Source organism: Buteo buteo, chromosome 1, assembly GCF_964188355.1.
Source record: "Buteo buteo chromosome 1, bButBut1.hap1.1, whole genome shotgun sequence".
In the NCBI taxonomy this organism is placed as follows: domain Eukaryota; kingdom Metazoa; phylum Chordata; class Aves; order Accipitriformes; family Accipitridae; genus Buteo; species Buteo buteo.
The window spans coordinates 83,293,349-83,314,259 of NC_134171.1; the positions used below are offsets into that span (position 1 = coordinate 83,293,349).

The 20,911-nt window shown below is 42.0% G+C and overlaps 1 protein-coding gene across 1 annotated transcript in view; it reads right to left on the reverse strand.

Annotated features, from left to right (window-relative positions):
- FRAS1 (Fraser extracellular matrix complex subunit 1) overlaps window positions 1-20,911 on the reverse strand; it is a 151,997-nt gene that overhangs the window by 103,380 nt on the left and 27,706 nt on the right. Inside the window, exons 3-9 of the mRNA XM_075038663.1 lie at window positions 10,016-10,123; window positions 7,191-7,283; window positions 5,129-5,288; window positions 4,400-4,533; window positions 1,564-1,647; window positions 834-935; window positions 539-730 (exon numbers count right to left, since the gene is read on the reverse strand). Coding sequence (XP_074894764.1) covers window positions 539-730; window positions 834-935; window positions 1,564-1,647; window positions 4,400-4,533; window positions 5,129-5,288; window positions 7,191-7,283; window positions 10,016-10,123 — 873 coding nt within the window. The remainder of the gene's footprint in view (window positions 1-538; window positions 731-833; window positions 936-1,563; window positions 1,648-4,399; window positions 4,534-5,128; window positions 5,289-7,190; window positions 7,284-10,015; window positions 10,124-20,911) is intronic.

The following is a 20,911-nucleotide window of genomic DNA, read 5'->3' on the forward strand; positions in this document are numbered from 1 at the left end:
GCACTGGGAATAAAATATCTTACCAGCTTCACTTTCGTGCCAAGAATGACATGGAAAAAATGGGAGAAAAGTGGAACACTGACTTCCATATCCAACTACCTTACTGAAGCCCCCTGTAGCATACAGAATGAAGATAAATGGAACATTTCTTAAGCTCTTAACTCCTTCTGACCTATACGTCTCTCCCCACGTTCAGCTCCTGGTAAAGCCGGTGATCACTGAAACCTCTGGGTGTCTGACCCTCCATTATAGCAGGCAGGCAACAGTGTGGGAGGGAATCCAAATTAAATTAGTCACTGATTCACACTGGCTTGCTTCACAATGCAAGCCCACTGAGCAGTCAAACTTGCATGGAAAATCCAAAGTTTACTCTCCTTTCCTGTGAAGTGGTTTCAAGGTAATTGCACAAAACAAGCCCCGAGAGAAAGGCAGGTCCTCTGAGCATCTCAAGATGTCAGTCGAGAAAAAAGAAAAAGGGAGGAAAAAAAAAATCACAAGACTTGACAGATACATCTTGAAAGAAGAAAACCTTTCTTACCTTGGCACACTCCACTTTGGCACACTCTGCTTCCTGGCAAATGACTTGCCCTTCATCACACACGCAGAAGTCACAGCGAGTACTATTCCACATTTCACTGTGGTACCTGACAGTGCCATCATACAAGCAGTTTCCCTTGGAAGACACACACTCCTCACAGCATTTCCCAGGACGCTGCACTTTGTTCTCCTCCTACAAAACATCAGCAACCATTGAGCAGGACTGTCTGAACCCGTTGGCACGGGCACAGTGATAGGTGGAGCCAGGGTATCAGAGGTGAATGATTTTTAACTACCTTCTCACAGGTAATAGAGTCACAGGTCTCTCTCAGACATCTCACTTCTCCTCTGTGACATGCACATGCAGTGCAGGTATTTTTTTTCCACTGTTCGCCATGCTGTTCAAAAAGAACATGCATACAGTTGTTAAACACTCTTCGTAAATAACAAAACTCTTTCCAGATATCTGTGCTGCTTATGGAATATGATGGCTCCTTCTGCATGTCTGTATCCGATAATAAACTCTTCTTTACAAATACTTCTCTCTTCCTAATCAGCAAAGAGGAAGAAGTGCTATGAGGTCTACATGACACTGTGATGTGTATTTCTCATTAATTGCAAGCTAGTGACATTGGTGAGGCCTTAACTACTATCATTAGCAAAAAATAATCATTAAGAGAAAATCCCACATACATACATTCATTAAATAATGCATTAAATTAATTCCAGATGATACAATGAAAGCTATAAACACTTTGACCTTCACCAGTGTTTTCTGCTTTCCTCAAAAAAGTGTGAAAAGAAAGTGCCTAATCTGCTTCACCCTGCAAACTTCCTTTCTGCTTGCCAGCAAATTCTTGTCTAGTCCTAATTTCTTTCAACTCTTCTGGCTTTCCAGGAAATAAAAAAGCAAAGGTTGTACTAGGCTATCCATGCTGGCAGAAGTCAGATGTCGGGGAGAAGGGAAAGAGAGATGTGCCAGAACTTGTGAACAACTGCCTTTTGGTGTGGCTCGTCAAACGTTACCTGGTACACTCTTCCTGACACTGAGCAGGGCTTTGGAACACATTCTGGGCAGCATTTTCCAGGAGACATAACCATAACTTCATCCTAAACAGAAAGCATGGGAGACAAGTAAAATAAGAGCATGAACAGTTAACACGGAGCTCAGCACCACCGCCTGGAATTCTAGGCATGTAGTATCTGTGTGATAACCCACAGTTACTCAAGGCTCCATTTTGGCTCCAATATCTGGGGGCAGTCTTAACGGCATGAGATCATTGTAGAAAGCTAGAAAGAAAGATATTTCCTTCACCTCATTTTCTGGGCTTCTTGGGATGGCAATTGAGGTCCAAATGCATAGGTAGGTATATAGATGCAGATAAAGACAGACAGACAGACAGACAGACACACAAGATAAAGTACATATATATATTCAGGTATACAGATATACAGAGGAAAAAAAGTATATATAGACCTATGTAGACAAGCACACTAAAGCATGAGACGGAAGAGAGAAGAGTGGTTTTTTCCTGGTACTGCCACATTTTGAGGCTTTGAATGTGTGATTTACACTCGCCATCTCTTGGGCATTTGCACCGTTTTACTTAAATCTATACAGAATAACTGTCTGTACAGCTGTTAAATTATGCTTAAAACTGGATTATCCTAATTTAAACTTTTTCATGACTGATTTAAATCACATTGGAATAGGTTGGCACTTCACATCAATATAACAGTTTCTGCATGCCGCAACTTTATCCATCCAAAATGTGTCTGTAATCTCCCTGCTACAATTTCACATACATCCAATGATTTGGAATAATGTTGTTTGCCAGCACCTCCCTCCAGCCACATCAGGATGACCAGAAGACTGACTTAGGGACTGAAAGTAGTGTAGAAATGCCAAGTACAATTCTCTCATCTGCTATGTTAGTCAAATCACTAGCTCTAAAAGAAAGAGTGGAAGGTTTTGTATAAAAGTTATCAACAATAGATTTCCCAGCATAGTTAAAAGAACTCTTCATGGATTTTGGTGGGATATGTGGTGGGACATTCAGGTACAGTCCTGCATGCAACAAGCATTTTTGAAGTTCCTCTCCCTCAGTAACCAGGGAAGTGCACAGTTATCTGAGAGATGGAAGATGAGAGTTTAATACTGGGAGAATTTATGTATTTGCTTTTGACAGGGACTGGAGAATGAAGAAAGTGACAGAGATAAAGGCACATTCAGGAAAATGTTAGGTATGATTGAGAGCAGAACAGGATCCTTGCACATCCTGCTAATGCCCCTTCCATCGGGCACCTTGGTAGAAAATATCTGGAACACCATCAGAATTGGCTTTCTGCTGCATTAACTTGGATGCTCTCAGCCAATTATTCTCAGATACATCACAGCAACAACACAGTCATTTCTGTTTCCACAAATTAAATCCTAATGATTAGCTGATTAAACATTAGTGCAATCAGTCAGCAGGTAACATCAGTCCATTTGGAGTGGGAAAGAAGGAATCTAAAGCAGGCATAAATTTGTTTTAATGCACAGTACTTAGTCAACAAATACTAATTGAGTATCTTAGGATAAAGCAAAACACTATTAGCATGCACAGAAACAGGTGGGCTTTCCTTCTATCAAAAAAAAAAAAGTGTTAATTGCACAAACATCTGGTCTGGTAATAGAAAGCTGGGTAAGCATCAACAGGAAAAAAAGGTTATGACTACTGCTTTTGTTTTTCTCAGTGCTACAGGGAAGTGTCCTCAGCCAGAGCACACATTTCAAGGGAGCTTCTGGATTCACCATTGCAGCGTAGTAATAGATAAAAAAATATTTGGGAAATGGCAGCCCCTAAAATGTAAAGTCAAGGTCAGAAAGAGGGATTTCCAGGGAGCCAGTTCCTGCATTTCCTTAGCATGGCATGCTGTTGTAAAAGAGTACACCAAGATGCCCAAGAAAACTAGTACAATGGGACCAATGAAAAGAAATCCAAAGAGCATAGTCATACCCTGAAGCACTTCTACTATAATAACAAGAATTAAAAAAATTGAGTCACTTGTATAGACTGTGTAGCACTGTGCATAGTTTGCTGCCTTTACTAGGCCCTGTGTTAACACTGTATATAATCTTGTAGTGTTTTGGTTGGGTTGATCACTGCATAAGTGCTAAGAACACATCATTTGCCCACAGCAAAGACCCTGGAGACAGAATTGTCCCAGTTCTCTCAAGTGGACTAAATCCGTGAGTCACTACTTGAGATTGCCTAACTTATCTTACTGGTTGTGTTGATTTCTAAACACAAGCACACATGAGGAATAGTACTCTGAGACTTTTATTTCAGCTGAAGTTATCTTGTATTTCTAAACTCTTTAAGTTAACAGGGAAATTTCATCTGCATTTGACTACCTTCAACTGTATTTCTTGAGTTCTTGTTAAAAAGAAGTAAACAAGACCTGCAACCCAAACTTTTCAGCTGCAAACCAAACACTGAAATTTGTAAAGATAAACTCCCATTAAAAATCTTGTGTTTTCATTCCTTCCCTCACAGAAACAAAAACATTTCCTGACCAACCCTACATAATTTTTTTAGTATAAAAAAAAAGGCAGTTTCTTTAGACATTATTTGTGCTTAATTAGCCAGCAAAAGCATGATAAGAGTTAAATGGTGGGGAAGGAAGATATTAAGGAAGAGACAGACAGCATGTGTATACTGACAGACTTAACCGTCACTCCACATCATTTCCACACATCAAAACTCCCTTTTCCAAATCGCCCACTGGTCACACAGAAGATTTGCCTGTTAATTTCTACATCTGCATGAGAAATGGACCTTGCATGAGTAATGTCCCCCAGAAGATGGGTCCTGACCTGGCTGCACAGCAGCGGCTGGCAGGAAGCCGTGAAGCACTGAGTCACGCCGTCCCTGCAGATGCATTTGGAGCACTGACCAAGGCGCCAGTCCTCACCATCCTGGAACAAGCGTCCATCAAAGGAGCAAGGCTCTAAGAGATATGAAAACAATGAGTAATTTTCTTTTCCAATGCCCTTTAATGCCTTTCCGTCACCCATAATTAAAACACAGATTTTGTGCATCTCAGAATTCAAAATTCTGGTTTGTCTAAGCAGGTAATGACAGTAACAATTCCATCAGTTTTCAAAGGCTTTAGACTTGTGAACCGAGAGCTCTGGATGCACTTCTCCCACTGGACTTCTATGAGAAAAGGTATCCAATAGCTCAGGCATTTTTGGAACTTGCAGTCCCAAGTCGGCAAGTGCCAGAGGTACCCTCAGTACATAGGAAATATCTCCATCTTTTTTTCCAGATTTGAATCTCCAAAACAAGAACATATTACGGACATCTGCTCACTGCTTAAAGCTTATCACTTCCCCTTGGCCTATGGGTGAAGCCGTTAAAAATGTAAATACGGTAGCAGGACAGAAAGAGAATTAAGAGACACACTTGATGCCAGTGTCTTCCCAACAGAACTGACCAAGAAAAGAAAAGCTTTCCAGATTTGGGACTAAAAGGAGATTTCCAGTGACCTACTGCTCGGATCAACGAAGTCAGACAGTGCTCCATTCACATCCAATACTCACCGCCATGGCCCACACATTTGGGACAGCAGGATCCCTGAGCAGTGTATTGCAGCTCCCCTCGTCCACACCTGAGGGTTGGGCAGACCACTGGGGTGCAGTTCACCTTCCCGTGGGCACAGGAGCACCGGACACATCCAGAGCTGGACCACTGCATGCCATGCTGCAGTGCACAGCACAACCAAAGACACAGAAAACACATGCATGAATCTAGCTGCCAATGAGACCTGTAAATATATCTTCCCCCTTTTAAGCCCCCTTACACTAGTGTTAAATTTACTCTTTTGCAGGCCCAGTCAATCTTTCCACATTGTACACCTTACTCCTGCCTGCACTGCTGGGGCAAAACGTAAGTTAATACTGGTAAAATAGCAAACCTGGAGATCAACCTAATTTCGCTTTCTGTTGCAGAGCAGCATCCAGCAACAACCCACTGCCAAAGACCCAGGCTATTGGATACAACCCTCTCCACTACAGTTTTTGCAGGGCAAACTCTAAATTTAGAAACATGTTTACTTTAGAGAAATATTCAACATGGGCCGCAACACACACCTGACCACAGGGTAGTCAGGTGAACAACACCCACCCCACATACTTAACGCACTCCACTATGAGTAAAATCTCATTAGATTTGCTTATTTATTAATGCAGAAACAAATATCTCTACCCTGAGGCACAGTGAGGAAAAACTGACCCCAAGAAGAAACACGCTGGTGTATGGCAACACTCTCCAACAAATAGAGAATGTTAATTTTTACAAAACATGCGATATTGAATTAGGCAGGGAGTAAAAAAGCTCTTGCCAACAGAGGATACAGATTTTCTTCGATGGAGCTACCACTAGGGCCAGCGTTGCCAGCTAGATACTTGTAGAATGAAGGTCAAGTCATAAAGCATTACAGTGGCTTACTGACAAAAGAGAAAAATCTTTCCTCCAGGAAATCTGTGCCAGCCATCAGGATTTGCACTGACAAAAAAATTGTTTAATGACCGCCTCACAGTGGAATTGGGGTATGACATATGTCCATAGGTACAAATACATCTATAACCTCTGTGGGGATAACTACTTATTCACCTGACTTGTGTCCCAAAGAACAGGCTTACAGAGAGCCAAAAGACAAAAGCTGCAGCAAGAGTACGACACAGCAAAATGCAGCAACAGTAACAAGAAGAAGAAATACAGTGTAATATGATATAATATAGTATCACCCAAATCACAGGCAAAAAGACATATGAGAAGAGGATGGACGTGCTATTCCTCCTCTTCCAGTCTTTGTCTAGCTCGTAACAGTCATGCTGGCCATGCCTCATGCTGAAACAGAGGGTTACAACATCCATCTCAGGTGTAGAGTGTAAGGTCCAGATATTCAAATGTATCTGGGCATTTTAGCACATTTCTTAAGATTTGGACCTGACTTGCCTCTTGTCAAACAGAAAAGTCTGTAAGAGACCAGATGTAGGACTTGGGCTCACTGTTAAGCCATTTTTTCTACATTTGCCTATTGTTGGACATGATTCATTAACTACTACCCATGAATCTTTATTTTTTCTTTATCCGTAGACACTTACTCTTATTGTTTTGGCCTTTCAGCCCCCCTAGGTGAAACCACATCCTGGAACCTGCTTCTTGAATAATTCAGGATTACAAAATACATAACCCAGGCCACACAACAGCAATCAATCTCTACCAGCATAGATGGCTCCTGAGAGAAAAGCCTTCTTTCAGGATAGCTAATATGTCACGTTCAATGTGCTTTGCTCCCCTCCTAGCATTACTATATTGTCTCAATCATCCACAGAAACAGTAAAGTGAATGAATGAGTGGGAAACTTTCTCCCCTTAAGCCAAGCAGGACACGCTGTTGCTCAGCGACATTCCCTTTTTGCAAACCCTGCCGACCACCAGACTCCCACTGTATTACATTATCTGATAGTGACAGAATATAAGCCCAATGAACTATTCTTCTCCCGCACGGCAGCTAAGCATCCTTCACTGACATGAACCAAACAGAGAGCTAAAAACTGGAAAGGATTGCCACTGCCAAGGAACATGACAGAGCACTCACGCTGTGTATCTGTCCTTCATGCTGGCAAAATCCTTCGGCTTGGGAGGCACACTCAGGGCAGCACTTGTTGGGGGCTATTTGGAACACTTCTCCCTAAAAAGATATAAGAATTCAATAAGAAGTTCACATGAAATAGAGACTTTAACAGGAAGGTAGGGACATGGGGCCTTGCTGGACGCAGTGCTCTCTGTTTAGAGAGGAAACATATTAAGTGAAATACATAACGTTGCTACACTAGATCCCTTTGTTGAGAGGTGGCACACCAGTTTGCCGTATTTGACATTCTACCATCAAAACAACAGTAGGGGAATTTACCTAACAGTGCAATTAGGAAGTCCCCAGCCAGACTAGTTTTCAAACCAGAACAAAGAATAAGTAGAAAGCACTTGTTCAAGACAAAAGCCAAGATTACTCACTGAAAGATCTCTGAGAAATGTGGTATAGATGTAATTTTTTCAATAGATCATGCTTTCATGTTCCTCGTAGCTGCACGTTAAACACCCCAGGCCTGGCACAGTGCCCCACAGACGGGACACCATCAGCTGCGGGAGGATTTTATTTTGCAAGGGTGTCTGTCACTGATGGCAACCGCACATGAGGGCCCCCGGCTCCACATGAGGTACCACAGATCTCAGTATTTTCCTCCCACAGCTAGTAACAAAAAAGGACCAAACAATTTTAGTGATGTGAGCATGTAGCTGGAGACGGAGAGGACAGAAAACCAAAACCAGGAAAGTACACGTCAGGTTCAGGAAGTGAAATGTAGAAACATTTTATCCACGAGGTCACCTTCTTCAAAACATTGCAAAGGTGTTTCTCAGGAGACATACTCCATCCTTTCCTCTTTGAAAGGGTACGGCCAACATCTGAGGGATTCCCGCTCAGAAGGGAGTCATTATTTGTTTTGTTATAATAAAAAATGAAGGCACTGCAATGCCAAAAAACTATCTTACCTTTCACCTCTTTATTTTTTGTATGATAAAAGCAACCAGAATGATTTGAATTCTCACAAGTTTTCTTTCTCTGTTTTCTAAAAGAAACATTTTGGTTTTTCAAACAAAAAAAAGTTTCTCACTTCAAGGTTTCTTTCAATGTCGTGGTTTTTAGGAGGTGGGAAACAAAATTAAATATTTCATTTAGCTTAAACCATTAAACCCTATTCAACTGTGATCCTGCTGTGGAGAAACTGTTCTTGGTTGTTGGGTTTGTTTTGATTCACACAACAGAAATAGCGTTTGCTGATTTTCCGCCTACTCAAAACATTCAGTATGCACAGCAGTAGGTTTTACATACAAATGTTTAGAACACCACTGGGTATGCTTTTTGCAGACACTGCCTGGTTTTGTTTATGCCTTGTCGCTGTAAACAAGATCAGCAATATTAGCATAAATCTCATAATAAGCAGATAAGAAATAAACCATGGAGAGGGATGGTGATTTCTGACCTTGTTCATCAGTGGTTGGTTCATGCTTGAAGGATGATCGGATTTTTTTCTTCTTCGATCTTTGATGATCCTTTTTAACATTTAAATAGCCAGGCCTTTATGGAACACTTAAATTCTTTGTCTTGAAGATTACCCACATCAAGGAGTCACACAGATTTATTTCACACTATGAATCTATTTTCCTTTATGAGCTATAAAGTTGCCACCTTTTCATTTATCCTATTTTTAAAAACAAACAACATCATCTTATCTAGCCCACTCATTATTAGGTGTGACATGACAGCACCCTTTTTTTATTTCTCTCCTCTTTAACACAGAAATTCCTAATAGTTCGGTCTTGTTTTAATCAATACACAGTGATAATAATGGGGAAAATCAGTAAGAATCAAAATTATTTCCTTGTTAATGCTGTCATATTGGAAAACATTTTAACCTGCTTCATAAAGCCATATAATTATATTGGCAGTGCCTCTTTAAAACACTAATTTTCATTGTCATTCATGCATACTACCCCAGTAATCCAGATGCTAATGCAAGACCAATTCCATGGCCAATTAGCTGTAACCATTAATGAAGGCTCAGACAGAGAAAGATAAACAGCAGACAATGAAAGCTCAACAACCATCACAAGGCAGAAGAAACTGAAAGACAGACAATCTCAGCTCTGTTGTTGTTCATCAGAGTGGAAAGCGTCCACCTGCATGTTTGAAGGAGACCCAGCTCCACGTTCAAATGAAGGGTGACTGGAAGCTGGTCTCATGCTGGGAGGTCTGAACCCAGTTCAGGGGCTTCCTTTGGGGACCAGACCGCCCTTGGAGCACAGGCAGCCTGCAAGCTGTTCCAACACCAAGCCTCTGGCTGTAGAGTGGCGAAGGAGACAAAGGCTTCGCACACTGGGTCTTGCCTGTGTGTTTCTTGCACAGGCTTGCGTCAAGGAGAAGTGAAAGGGCGCAGAGACTGTGCCTGACCCTGGGCAGTCACACACAGCCTGGGAGGCGAAACGGGATTTCGCTGCTCCCTCTTGCTTCCCTCAAATCCTGCTGTGAATCAGACCCTCAGGTTCAAAGGGAGCTGCAGGGAGGCAGCTGAGCCCAGAAGGTTGATACGGCAGCTGTCACAAAGATAAGCATCCAGCTCACCCCTGCCAGTTCCTCCAGGGAAACACCTCACGCTGCGTCCTCGTTTTGTGTCCCTCTTAATACAAGAGGCTCCCACCGTACCTTCACATGTAACACAGTGTGGCGGACACAAACGAGCATTTTGACATATAACTATTCCAGGGGTTTAAAGCAGGCGAAGGCTGGGAACTCCAGAGTGACCTGATGTTTCTCTTACCACACAGAATGGGTCAGCTGGCACTTGGACAGTTGCAGTCCCTTACCTTCTGAAAATCACACTGAAGGTGTTTGCAGACGGTACGTTCACAGGTGACAATATTGCTATGGCAATGGCAGTCTTGGCAAGAATCTGGCTTCCAAATTGTGTTATTCTGCAAATAAACATAAGTTTTAAATTAGACCCATACAGTACAAGGCGTGTGGTATCTTATGCAACAGCAAATGGCTCAAGCAGCTCAATAGAGACAGACTGGAAGAGTGAAGTCTGCAACAGACCACCCCCACCTCCCACACGCTTATCAGGCACAACTTTGGTACTATTTGTTCAATAACTTCAAATATGTAGTTGAAAGACAAGGCCATGCACAGCAAGTAATCAGCTCCAATGGCAAAATAATCCATAGGACATAATCTCCAATAACCTCAAGGTGATTATAGCATCTCTGGGAAACTTCTCTATAATCAAGTTCAGACTGTCCAAACTGTGGCTACAGTTGTGATCACAGCTTATGCTGAGGCAGCTGAGGTAGCCTTGAGGCTAACCCACCCCTGGGCAGATGGCTGCGGCACCACACAGCACCCCATGAGCTGATGGGAAATGCAGGTAAATATTGACATGCTTGAATCCAAATGAGCTGTTGAACATAACGTTGAAAATTTTGAGTCTGCAGGATCACAGGAAGAAAAAGTTCTTGCATCAAAACCATGATGTAAACTGTGCTCATTACGCTAGGCTATAAGATGGAAGGGAAGGTCTGAAGAGCCTAAGACGCAATTAAACTGATTTAGTCAAAAATGCTGAATGCATGGCCAGGTATGCAACAGGCTCTACCTGCTCAAGTTTATTCCCAAACATCATGAAGGGGACTCTGACCAAGCAGATGGTCCAACAGATTTGGAAACAGCTGTCATCACCACTCGATCAGTGCACCCAACTGGAACACGCACAGCTAATTCTCAAGGGTTTTCACCACCCCTGCTTGACCCCTTTCCCATTCCCTCTGCACTGAGGTCACGATCCCACGCCGCCACCATGCTTTCACAAGGCAGCTCAGGCCCTCATCCAGTTGCTTGGACACTTGCCAGACTTCTCCTTCCCTCCCGCCAGTTTCTCCAAGGTCTGAGCAGTCACTTGGGACTCATTACTTTCGGTAGGATGCTTGGAAAACAAAGCCGCCTTTCTCTTTACTCCTGAACGCTGACTTCCAGCCATCCTGATATCAAACAGCATCAGCAGCATCCCAGAGAAGCGGCCAAGTCTGCCCGTCACCCCCCTTCCTATGAAAATGTCTTGCCTGCCCACAGCTCCTCTGCAGTGTCACTTCACCCGTGCCAAGTATCCTTTCTCTGGCAGTTTAAAAAAGCAACCAGTAACTACGTACTGCAGTAATCTGAAAGATACAATTGCTACGTTCATATTTAATTATCTGTTTTTAAAAGCCTTCAGTTAAATCCACCAAAAGAAAATGGAAAGAGGAAGATCAGTGTCTCATCTGAACAACTCTTTTCCATTAGACAACCACTGTGCGTACACTACGCTAAATTTACGCTGTACAGGAAATTTTCCTGTGTAGTACAGGCAGCCTCTATCCAAGCCATTAAGCCTCATTTTTAATTGATTTGAAAGAAGACCAGACTTTGCTAATAATTTACACGATGTCGTGATTTACTCCAATAAGTCAATTTACTCACAGTGTAAAGTATGACTTAGGCAAATTAAGATATGAAAAGATGATTAACAGTTTACTACTAAGAACACATTTAGGGCTAACTACTAAAACTGTTAAGCATAATGATAAACCACTGAAATGTGCCTTAAAGGCCCATTAGATTGCTTAATGAGAGAAAAAAAATCTTGAAAAATCTGGCCACTTGCTCAGGCGCTTACGCAGAAGCTGTCAGGTGCTGCGCTCTTCTGAAAAGTTACTATGATACATTACAGGCCATGGGGAGAGGCGATTCAGAGGTGTCTGACGAGGTTTCACCACACCTGAGTGACTGAAAGAGGGCACTGGCAGAGGCTCGCTCTTCTTTGACCCATCCTGCATCCAGGGCCGACTGTCGAGCAGAAAAGGCCAGTTGCCTCCCCTCTGAAACGGTGCTCTTTGTCAAAACAGAATGGCTTACTCTATGACACTGGATCAAGAGCGCAAACCTACAAACAGTGGGGTAACCAGAAATACTGCTAACAAATCCTTGTGTCTCTTCACTGCTTTATGAAAGCATTTCATTCATATCAAACTGTGCTCTTCTCTTGTTGCAAAGTTCATGCACAGGTAACAAACACTCTGGCAGCACTGGAAATTTAGGGAGATTCTCTGTTAATGTAATGATGGTGGCAACACTAACATTAGTAACATCAAGAGATGGCAGTAAGCATACAGCCCTTGGGGCAAGATAGCAAGACAAAGAGAGAGAGTAATTTCTGCTCCGATAATACAGCTGGTTCTCTCGCATACACACGGCTGTGGCTGTAGAACGGAAACCTTGACTTCGTCTCTGCCAACAGATTTACGGTACAGTTACAGAATAAATACAGGTTAAGTAATGTGTGTGCCAAGCTTTAGCTAACATACACGCCGTAGTTAACTCATTCTACTCTCTTTAACAAAGCTTTATCATATTTGGATCCACCCTAAGACTCCTAAAACCATGATAATACCCAGAACTCCTAATATCTTTCTACTGGCAAAAAGTGACATTTAAACTGTTTGATAAAACCATTTGATATGTCTATTCATTTATTCCTTTGCTTGTTTGTTTCCAGCTGGAAGGAGAATCCCAAAACAGTGGATGGCAAAGGAGAAAATCTGTGCGAGAGTGAAGTCAACAGTGAGAAGCAGTCTGCATTTTAAAACTGGCAGCTCACTGAAGGGTGAGGGTGCTGTCTCAGAAGCCAGCCACTGGGTAAGCACTGGGCACAGGGAACAGAAAGGGAGAGAGCAGATTTAGTGCCTTGTTGCTTGGCTCTCCTAAACCTTCACCCCGTGGGCTCTCTCCTTTATTAAAAAAAAAAAAGAAATATTTCCATGGTGGAATAATAGCCAAAGGACTCGCATGGCAAGAGGTCAGGACAGAGCCACCTTTACCCACATTTTGAGACTTAAATGCTCAAGTTTCTAATAAGAAAACTCTCTCTTTGGTCTTCTCCCTCCCCTGTTTTGTATTACAGTCTAAGCAGGCTGGCTCCTATCTGTGGGCTCAAATCAGCTTGCTCTAAATCTACACGGTAGATGCTTGGAAGCATCTGCACGCGCCAGTGATTTCCATTTGCCAGGTATCAGATCAAAACTGACATGTCTCTGCAGAGGTTTTTAAGAATTCAGAATCTAGTTAATAGTCAGGAAACTATTACCTGATTTTTTGGATATGAGAGTCTTCCACGCAGTTTGTGGGTCTCAGTGTTCAGCTCTTCTGACAGTTCAATATTTAGCTTAAGATTCCCAGCTATGGAGCAACAGTCAAATTTGAAAAGTCTGGTGACAATCAAGTTTACCAATTTCTCTACAGAAAAGTGCGGGTTTTATTCTCTATAATGCTACCAAATGTCTGAATGTTACAGTCACAGTAAATTGAGCAAAATGCAATGCTCTGGCTATGAGCCATTTGAAGTGCAAGGCCATTTAATTCCTTTGAGATGGGAGAAAAAAGCAGCACTTGTACTTCATACACATGGTGGAAATACATAAAAGAATGAGGAGGATATTGCAACAATTACTTTTGGTGCTATACCTGGGTGCTGACTATTTTAGGTTCACATTTCAAACTAATTTTAATTAGTTCCCCATTTACATGGAAGTGTGTAGCTGACAGCTGCTAATAAAGAAAAGCATAATAAGATTTATTGGTGCATATTTAGAGCTTTTATGACCTGGAGAACGCAGACTGCTAGTATTTTAATTATTCTTTTTGTTTCTTTCATTTTAAATGTAACTACCGCTAAGGCAACCAAACATGGGCTAACAGCTTAAGACTGTTCTTCCCAGTTTTGCCCTTAGCTAACTGTGAGGCCTTGGTTCACTCAAGCTAGGCTAACATGTTCAGAAGTGACACAGAAGCCCCAGCATTATAAGAAAGTCTCCAAAGTCACTCTACAGATAGGAACTGAGATACTAATCATCCAGCTGCAAAACACAGATCAGGATCCCACCTACCTGTCCTGCACGCTGTAAGGCTTTGTTACGATTCATCCAGCACTTGCAAAGACACTTTAAAGCTCCCAGGTATTACTGTTTTAAACACAAAGAAAGACTTTTTGGTAGACACTTAAAGAACTGCTGTAAATCCGCCTTACATCTTCTCCAAGGCACTGTACCTCAGTGGACAAATTAGCTGCTACAATTTAAGCGCTGAATTCCATCCTGTTAAGAGTGTACTTTTATCAACGACAATTTAAGGGGCTTTTTCCTTACAAGTACTAATATAATTAACAGTATAAATAATGAAATACTGCGCACAGAGCACTTTGAAGATGGAAAGCACTCCTTAAGCGCCAAGTAGTGCCATTATAATTTATTAATTCTTTGGATTTCCCTACATCAAAAGAAGAAATGATACCTAATTCAACTGAATTTTAAAATGCCATGCTGCAAGAAGAGATATCTACATTACTTGGTTGGTTTGCGGAATAGGGGCCAAAAAAGCAAGATATGCTCACAAAGCTTTAGAGCTTGCAGGCACCCAGACACAAGACAAAATGAAATAAAACCCAAGACACAGGAGCACAGTGCAAGCACATACTCTGTTTGGAGAATGCTGATGAGGATTTAGAAAAAGGTAGGGGAGAGAGCAAAAGAGCTGCACATTAAGAAAAGGCTAAGATGAGAAGGAGGCCAGAAAGCAACCAGCAGTAAAAGCAGACGAGGGTTGAAGCAAAAGATATGCTAAAGAGACAAAGAGCAGACCCAGTGCAGAAGTGGGAGCCCAGCGCAGCTGGTTTGCTGTTGCCACACTGTCATATTTACTGGAGCACAGAAAGACCTAAATCTCTTTGACCATGGCTTTTTCGACTGGCTATCATAACTTCATATAGCTGCACCTGTTCCTCCTCTACCTCAGCAAAAAAACCACCCAACAAGTCAAAAATAAGCGGAGTCTGCTATTAATACATAAAAAGCCTCAGTAATTTGATCAGATGCTGCTTAACATGGGATATTATCACACTAGATAACAATCCATGCTCTATTCTAGTGCAGTGACCGTGGAAATAAGAAGCATACAGCAGCTGGTTTGTGTCCTCCCCCCAGCCCCCTTTCCATTTCTTACGGCTTCATGAAAATATTCAGTCAATCCATAAAATGTCACTGGATGCTGGACTGTCCTCTGTAGCACGCCAGACTTGCAAAGCCGATCATCTGGTTGGTGGTATTGCTGCAATTACCAAGCAGGGCGAAAACAACAGTCTACAGCCGAAGCCTTAATATTAGCCAGGAATCAAGCTTAAAATTTTTACCATCATGTCGAAAACGAGGCGGTTGTTATTATCACGTACCCTACTAATTACCGTTCCCGCTTTTATGAGAAACCACTAAAACTCATGCAATTAACTTTCAAAGGGGCTGCTCTGTCCCCAGGCTGCCAGAGGCATGCGAGGGCGGCACTCTCGCTTTGGGGAGCGAGGAGGCCACACCACGGGGACGGGGGCTGCCGCTCCGCTGGGAGCGATGCACCAACACAGCACCCAGCCTGAGCGCTCCCCGACATCAGCAGCCGGTTGGATTTACTTCACAAGTCGTCCTCTGCCGGAGATAACTGAGGAAAGGCAGGTATCGGATGTCTCGGAGGAGGAATACCGGGCTGCTTTGTTGAAATTGTAGGCAGAGCCCGGAGCAATTACACTTTTGGTAACAATTACCAGCATCACCCACCAGCTGCCAAGTGAGGAGACTTGGCAGCTCAATAATACCGCTTTCATTTATCATTTCCACTCCAATTAGTTGACAATACCAAGCAATTGGCAGAATAAACCCAAATGTAAGGGAAGCTGAGCGAGCGCTACGTGGTCTGTAGGGATATCCATTAATGGAGCGATGAAGAGATGAAAGTAATTCAGAGACACATAAAGGATTCCTAGTGTCCATTTGGGTTTAGACTTTATGTTTTATCTTTTGCAGTAGGGAGCTGTTGCTGCTGCCGGGTATGTTTTCAAATCTGATATGGGCTCGCATATAATAAAAAACCCTTGAAAATGGGCTTTTAATGGGTTTATTCCAGCACGCCCACAAGCAGAAGAACATAGGAATGGCTCGGTCTCTGAAACCAAATAGAAATTCAGCTCATCTCGGTAGAAACATTTGTAGCCCTACACTCCTAGGACAGAGCAGAGCAGATAAGGCAGAGTGTACAGCTTGATTAACAATACATTAACAGTAAGGCACTGGTTCAAGAATCAGGAACTATTTTTCCCCTTCTTCCAACTAGGGAACTGAAAAGTTACACAAATTAAAACTAGGTACTCTTTTCATGGTTCATTAGTCTGACGCCTTTCTACGTTTTCTGTTCAGTCTTTCACCAGTTGTACCTGCCTTGTAAAAATCAACAGTCTACAAGTAAAATTTCCCAGCAGTCCTAAGCTATTTCAGGGATGGGAAGACTTGGATATTCTAAGTTATTCTTCAATCACTTAGGTGCTGTTGTAAACCTTATCCTATCTTTCATATAGACACAAAAGCAGTCACTAGGAAAGGGCTCAAATGAATCGAGTGCACAGAGCCAACAGGGTAGATGAATTAAAAAAACTTTTAAAAATCATTAGTTCTAATCATGATTTAAATCAGCATACAGAAATCTTTATTTAGAGCAACAGGTCAATTGTTTTTCTGCAGCAGTGTTCCTCTATAAAGGTTAATGCCTTTTGGTTGGTCACTGTTAAAGTAGATTCAACTGTAGTCAAATATCCTTTACATTAAACATTGCGCTTCGTTCTTTTCCTGACTGGAAGAAACACTGCTACCTATAATCAACTTCAGGGACTGTAGTTTATCACATTTCTGTTCCGATTCTTACACATTCCTCCCCCTTTCTAATCAATTGATATCAACACTTCTATAATGAAAAATAAACAGCAGTACTATCTTTAAAGTAATCTTTATTAGTTAAATAACTTCCTCTGTGATGAGTATTTAAGGGAAATAATTTTAGGAGAACATTTTGCATTTAAGAGCAATAATTAAAGGTAACATAGTTGCATCACGCTAAGTTTTTAGACCTAGTAGATCTCAGCCTGGTTTTTATCACTGAAAGAAAGGGGTTTTGTCCATGCTTTCTAACCCTTAGCTTAAAGGAAAAGGGACAAACTGCCCGAGTACACTGAAATTAATAATTATTTCCTTGGTCCCTGCATAGAGGGCTACCATTGCCAGAAATAAATTAGCGCTGCACTTGTTCCATATATCTATTAAAAAATATCCAGAACCTCAACAGATTGACTTTTAAAAAATGGTATAATTTAGAGTTTTCTGCTCCAATTCTGTTTTAAATTCCTTCTACATTTATATATGCAGATATGTGACACAAGCTTGAAAATGTCAGGCAGTATGTTAAGCATGTGTTCAATACTAGCACCAATAAATAATGGATACTTGGAACATCACACTACAACTTGCTCTCGTTCTCTCTCACACACATGTTCCCCCCTTCCACACTTCTGTCCAAAACCTAAGCACCATCCAAGCACTTAACTTTTCCAGCTGTCATATTTTGTATTTCATCTCTTCTGTGGCAGCAGTAATTTTAAATTATGTTTATGGTTATGTTGTAAAAATGAAGAACTTTAAACCCAGTTATAGAATCAGCATGAGAAGAAGTGGAGGAGAAAGGAGGATAAAAAGTTTTGAGTTTCTCTCTCAGCACTGCATTCAGTTTTATTATCGGGAAACATACACAACTTGAAAACATTACCCCAACCAGAGAGAGCCTAAAGACTATACTTCCTTCCGTGTAATCAAGCCCTCTTTCCCTCTTGAATAAAAGTATAACTTGTATTCAACATCCCTCTGTAAACCAATAGAGAATTTTGAAAGAAAAAAAAAAAAGATTAAACCCCACAATTTTAACAACATCCCGCAAACTAGAAGATTGGCTTTCTCCTGAGGCCTGGAGGATACAACCTTGGTTCCATTTTTAAGCTTTTACCTACAGTCAACACAAGCAGGAACTTGGTTTCCTCCTTCTTTCCTTTTGAATTGAAATCAGAAGTTTTTTCCTCTTTTCAGGACATTAACAGTAAGACACCTCTTATCTAATCAAACACAAGAGACCTCGCAGAAAACAGTGGTATCTGGCAATACGCAGTTGTTTCACACTTTGATACCATGAAGCCTCAGGTAAGAAAACCCACACCCCAAACCATACAGCATCGCCAGAGGAAAGCACCCAGTGCCTCTGACCACCACACACTCTGCTCTTAAAACAGCATTACGGGGGCTTGAGAAATCAAAAGTGTGAATGCTTATGGTGAGTCATTTTTGCACAGCTCCATTTTTTCTCAACTTGACTTGTTTCAAAAACATTTTCTTCAGCATCAACAAGGTGGCAGGAGCAGGAAAACCTTGCCCAAAACAGCTTGCAGCTTCTTTGCAAAATTTCTTCAGACACTGAAGTCCATCTATAAAAGGACACAGCGAACAACTAATAGTAAAAACAATTACCAGAAGGGAATGGGTTGCAATTTTAACACCACTGCACAGAGTGAGAGTGAACATCCATTTCGCCCAGGAGCTTGCTTTTGACAACAGCCAAAATCAGGCAGCTGAGAATGCCAATACAGAAAATGATACTTCTTCCAAAAACACCCTTCGCACAGTTTACAGTTCAGTGACTTCCTACGTCAGAAGTTGTGTTTCTGCATTTAATAAATCTCATGGCTTTCTCCTATGTGAATTTGTCCAGTCTCCCCTTGAACTCCTGTAAACTTTAAGCACTGACATCTTACATCAAGGTTTTAGCACTTAATCACTCAGGGAGCAAAAAAAAAAGCATCTCCCTTGTGAAGAACTAAAGCCTGCACTGTGCTGTTACGAAAAAGGGACAAAAACAGGGTTCAGGCAAATAAATGGCATGATAACACACCGGATCCTTGCAGAGAACAGGGATTTTCCTCAGTCGGCAGCTTAGGGCAGGAGAGGAGCAGAAAAAGAGAAGAAAGAGAAAAACCTAGAAGACCTACACTCGATTCCGGTTTCTGCAGATGACTACTGAGATCTCAGGCAAGATGTTTCTCTTCTCCATGCTTGCACTACCCTTCCTGGCCTGTGTCTGTCTGGACTGCAAATTCCCTGGCATGGGCACCAGCCTTTCTTACACCCTTCTCCAGCATTTGGCATCATGTGCTCTGATCTTAAGGCCTGAAAAGGAGCCGACGCTGTGGTGGCTCAACCGAGCCAGCCAAGAAATGGCAATGCTGCTGATCCATCCCTGACCCCACTGATGCCGTCGGGCCATGAAAAAAACCCTCGTGCACATGTCTTTGCTGCAAGAAACTTGGAAAGGGCACACGGGGCGGGGGGGGGGGGGGGCGGGGATTGTTAAACAAGAAAGTGGTTTTTTTCTTCCATTTTCTTATACTGCAAATCTTTTCCATGCCAAATTGTGTGTTAAGTTTGATGAACTGCATACACTAGCAATTCTCCTTAGCATCCAGAAAAACATTTGGGGTCCTCCTGCTTTTTTTTTTCCCCCCTTTACTCATACAGCTCCTAACTCGCCAACTGGCAAATTTCAAACATCCTCCCCAAAAATTACTTCTGAATGAATACCAAACCCAGAGTGTTTGATTGAACAGCTGTTGAAAAGAAGGGAGATAAGGGATTAATTTAACCTAAACTTGATCACGGCTTTAATTAGAGCATTTATTACAATATAATGGCTATCTCTGGAGCAGCAGGAGTCACGATCTCCACCGTGCGATGCTCCGGTGTACGTGCAAAGCATGCAGGTGTACCTAAGGCAAAGCACAGCTTTAGCTGTCCAGGAGCACCAAGGAGGTTATATTCCACCCCCCTAAAATGATGCTGCTTGTTTGAGAATTGAACCTGTGAAAGCTGCCAGGACTTTAGCAGTCAACATCAAACACCGAAGGGTGCAGAACTGCTGGCAGCCACTGTCAACTAGTGTGCACAGAACTACAGCCTGAAAAAAAAAAAAAATCACATATTTGAAATTGGCCATTAAACCGACTTAATCCAGTGCATATATTACAAGGGGTTCCCTGCAGAGCACAGCCTGACTATACCCTCTAGGAAACACTGCTGGCCTTTTGAGGTTTTTTTTATGTTTTCAAAAGAAGGAGGGAATATCCTCTGTAGTCCCAACACAGATATGTCAAATGATGAAGTAATATTGCCAGCAGGATGCATAATTTCAAATTCATCCTGTTGTGCTGCTGAAATGCAGGCTATACTGGGCCAAATGCTTCAATGTTAACTGTATCTATCCGGGGCAGAATGAACAAGATAGGCTAAGCCTTTTATCCCATTTCTAACAAAAAAACATCAGGGCATGAAAATCATTGCAGCTCAGCCAGCTGATTCAGCAAAGAAAGAAAATATCCTTCAGTAAAAGTCATTTGCAATAGGCCCTCAGAAGTACTGTATCGGGTGAAACATAACTCTATTTCTACTTCTTGAAGGCAACAATACACTCTAGAGCAATTTTGCAAGCCACTTCAGCAAATATATAGGTATCTCCAATTCCAAGCTGGATACTTAGGAGGTATCGTATCAAGGTGCAAAGCAAGGAATTACACACCTCGAATCCTACTATTGTTACTGTGGATCCAAGCACAGTAATCTCTCATACAGCTCCCAGAAAATACAACCCCTTTATGTCCTTATCTTCTATCTCAGTTCCCTGAGCAGCAGATCAATAAACTGGTTCTCTCTTTCCTTCAAAGGGGGAAGGGGACCCCTGCAAAAGTCCTGCAGAGTCATTAATCTTTGTGA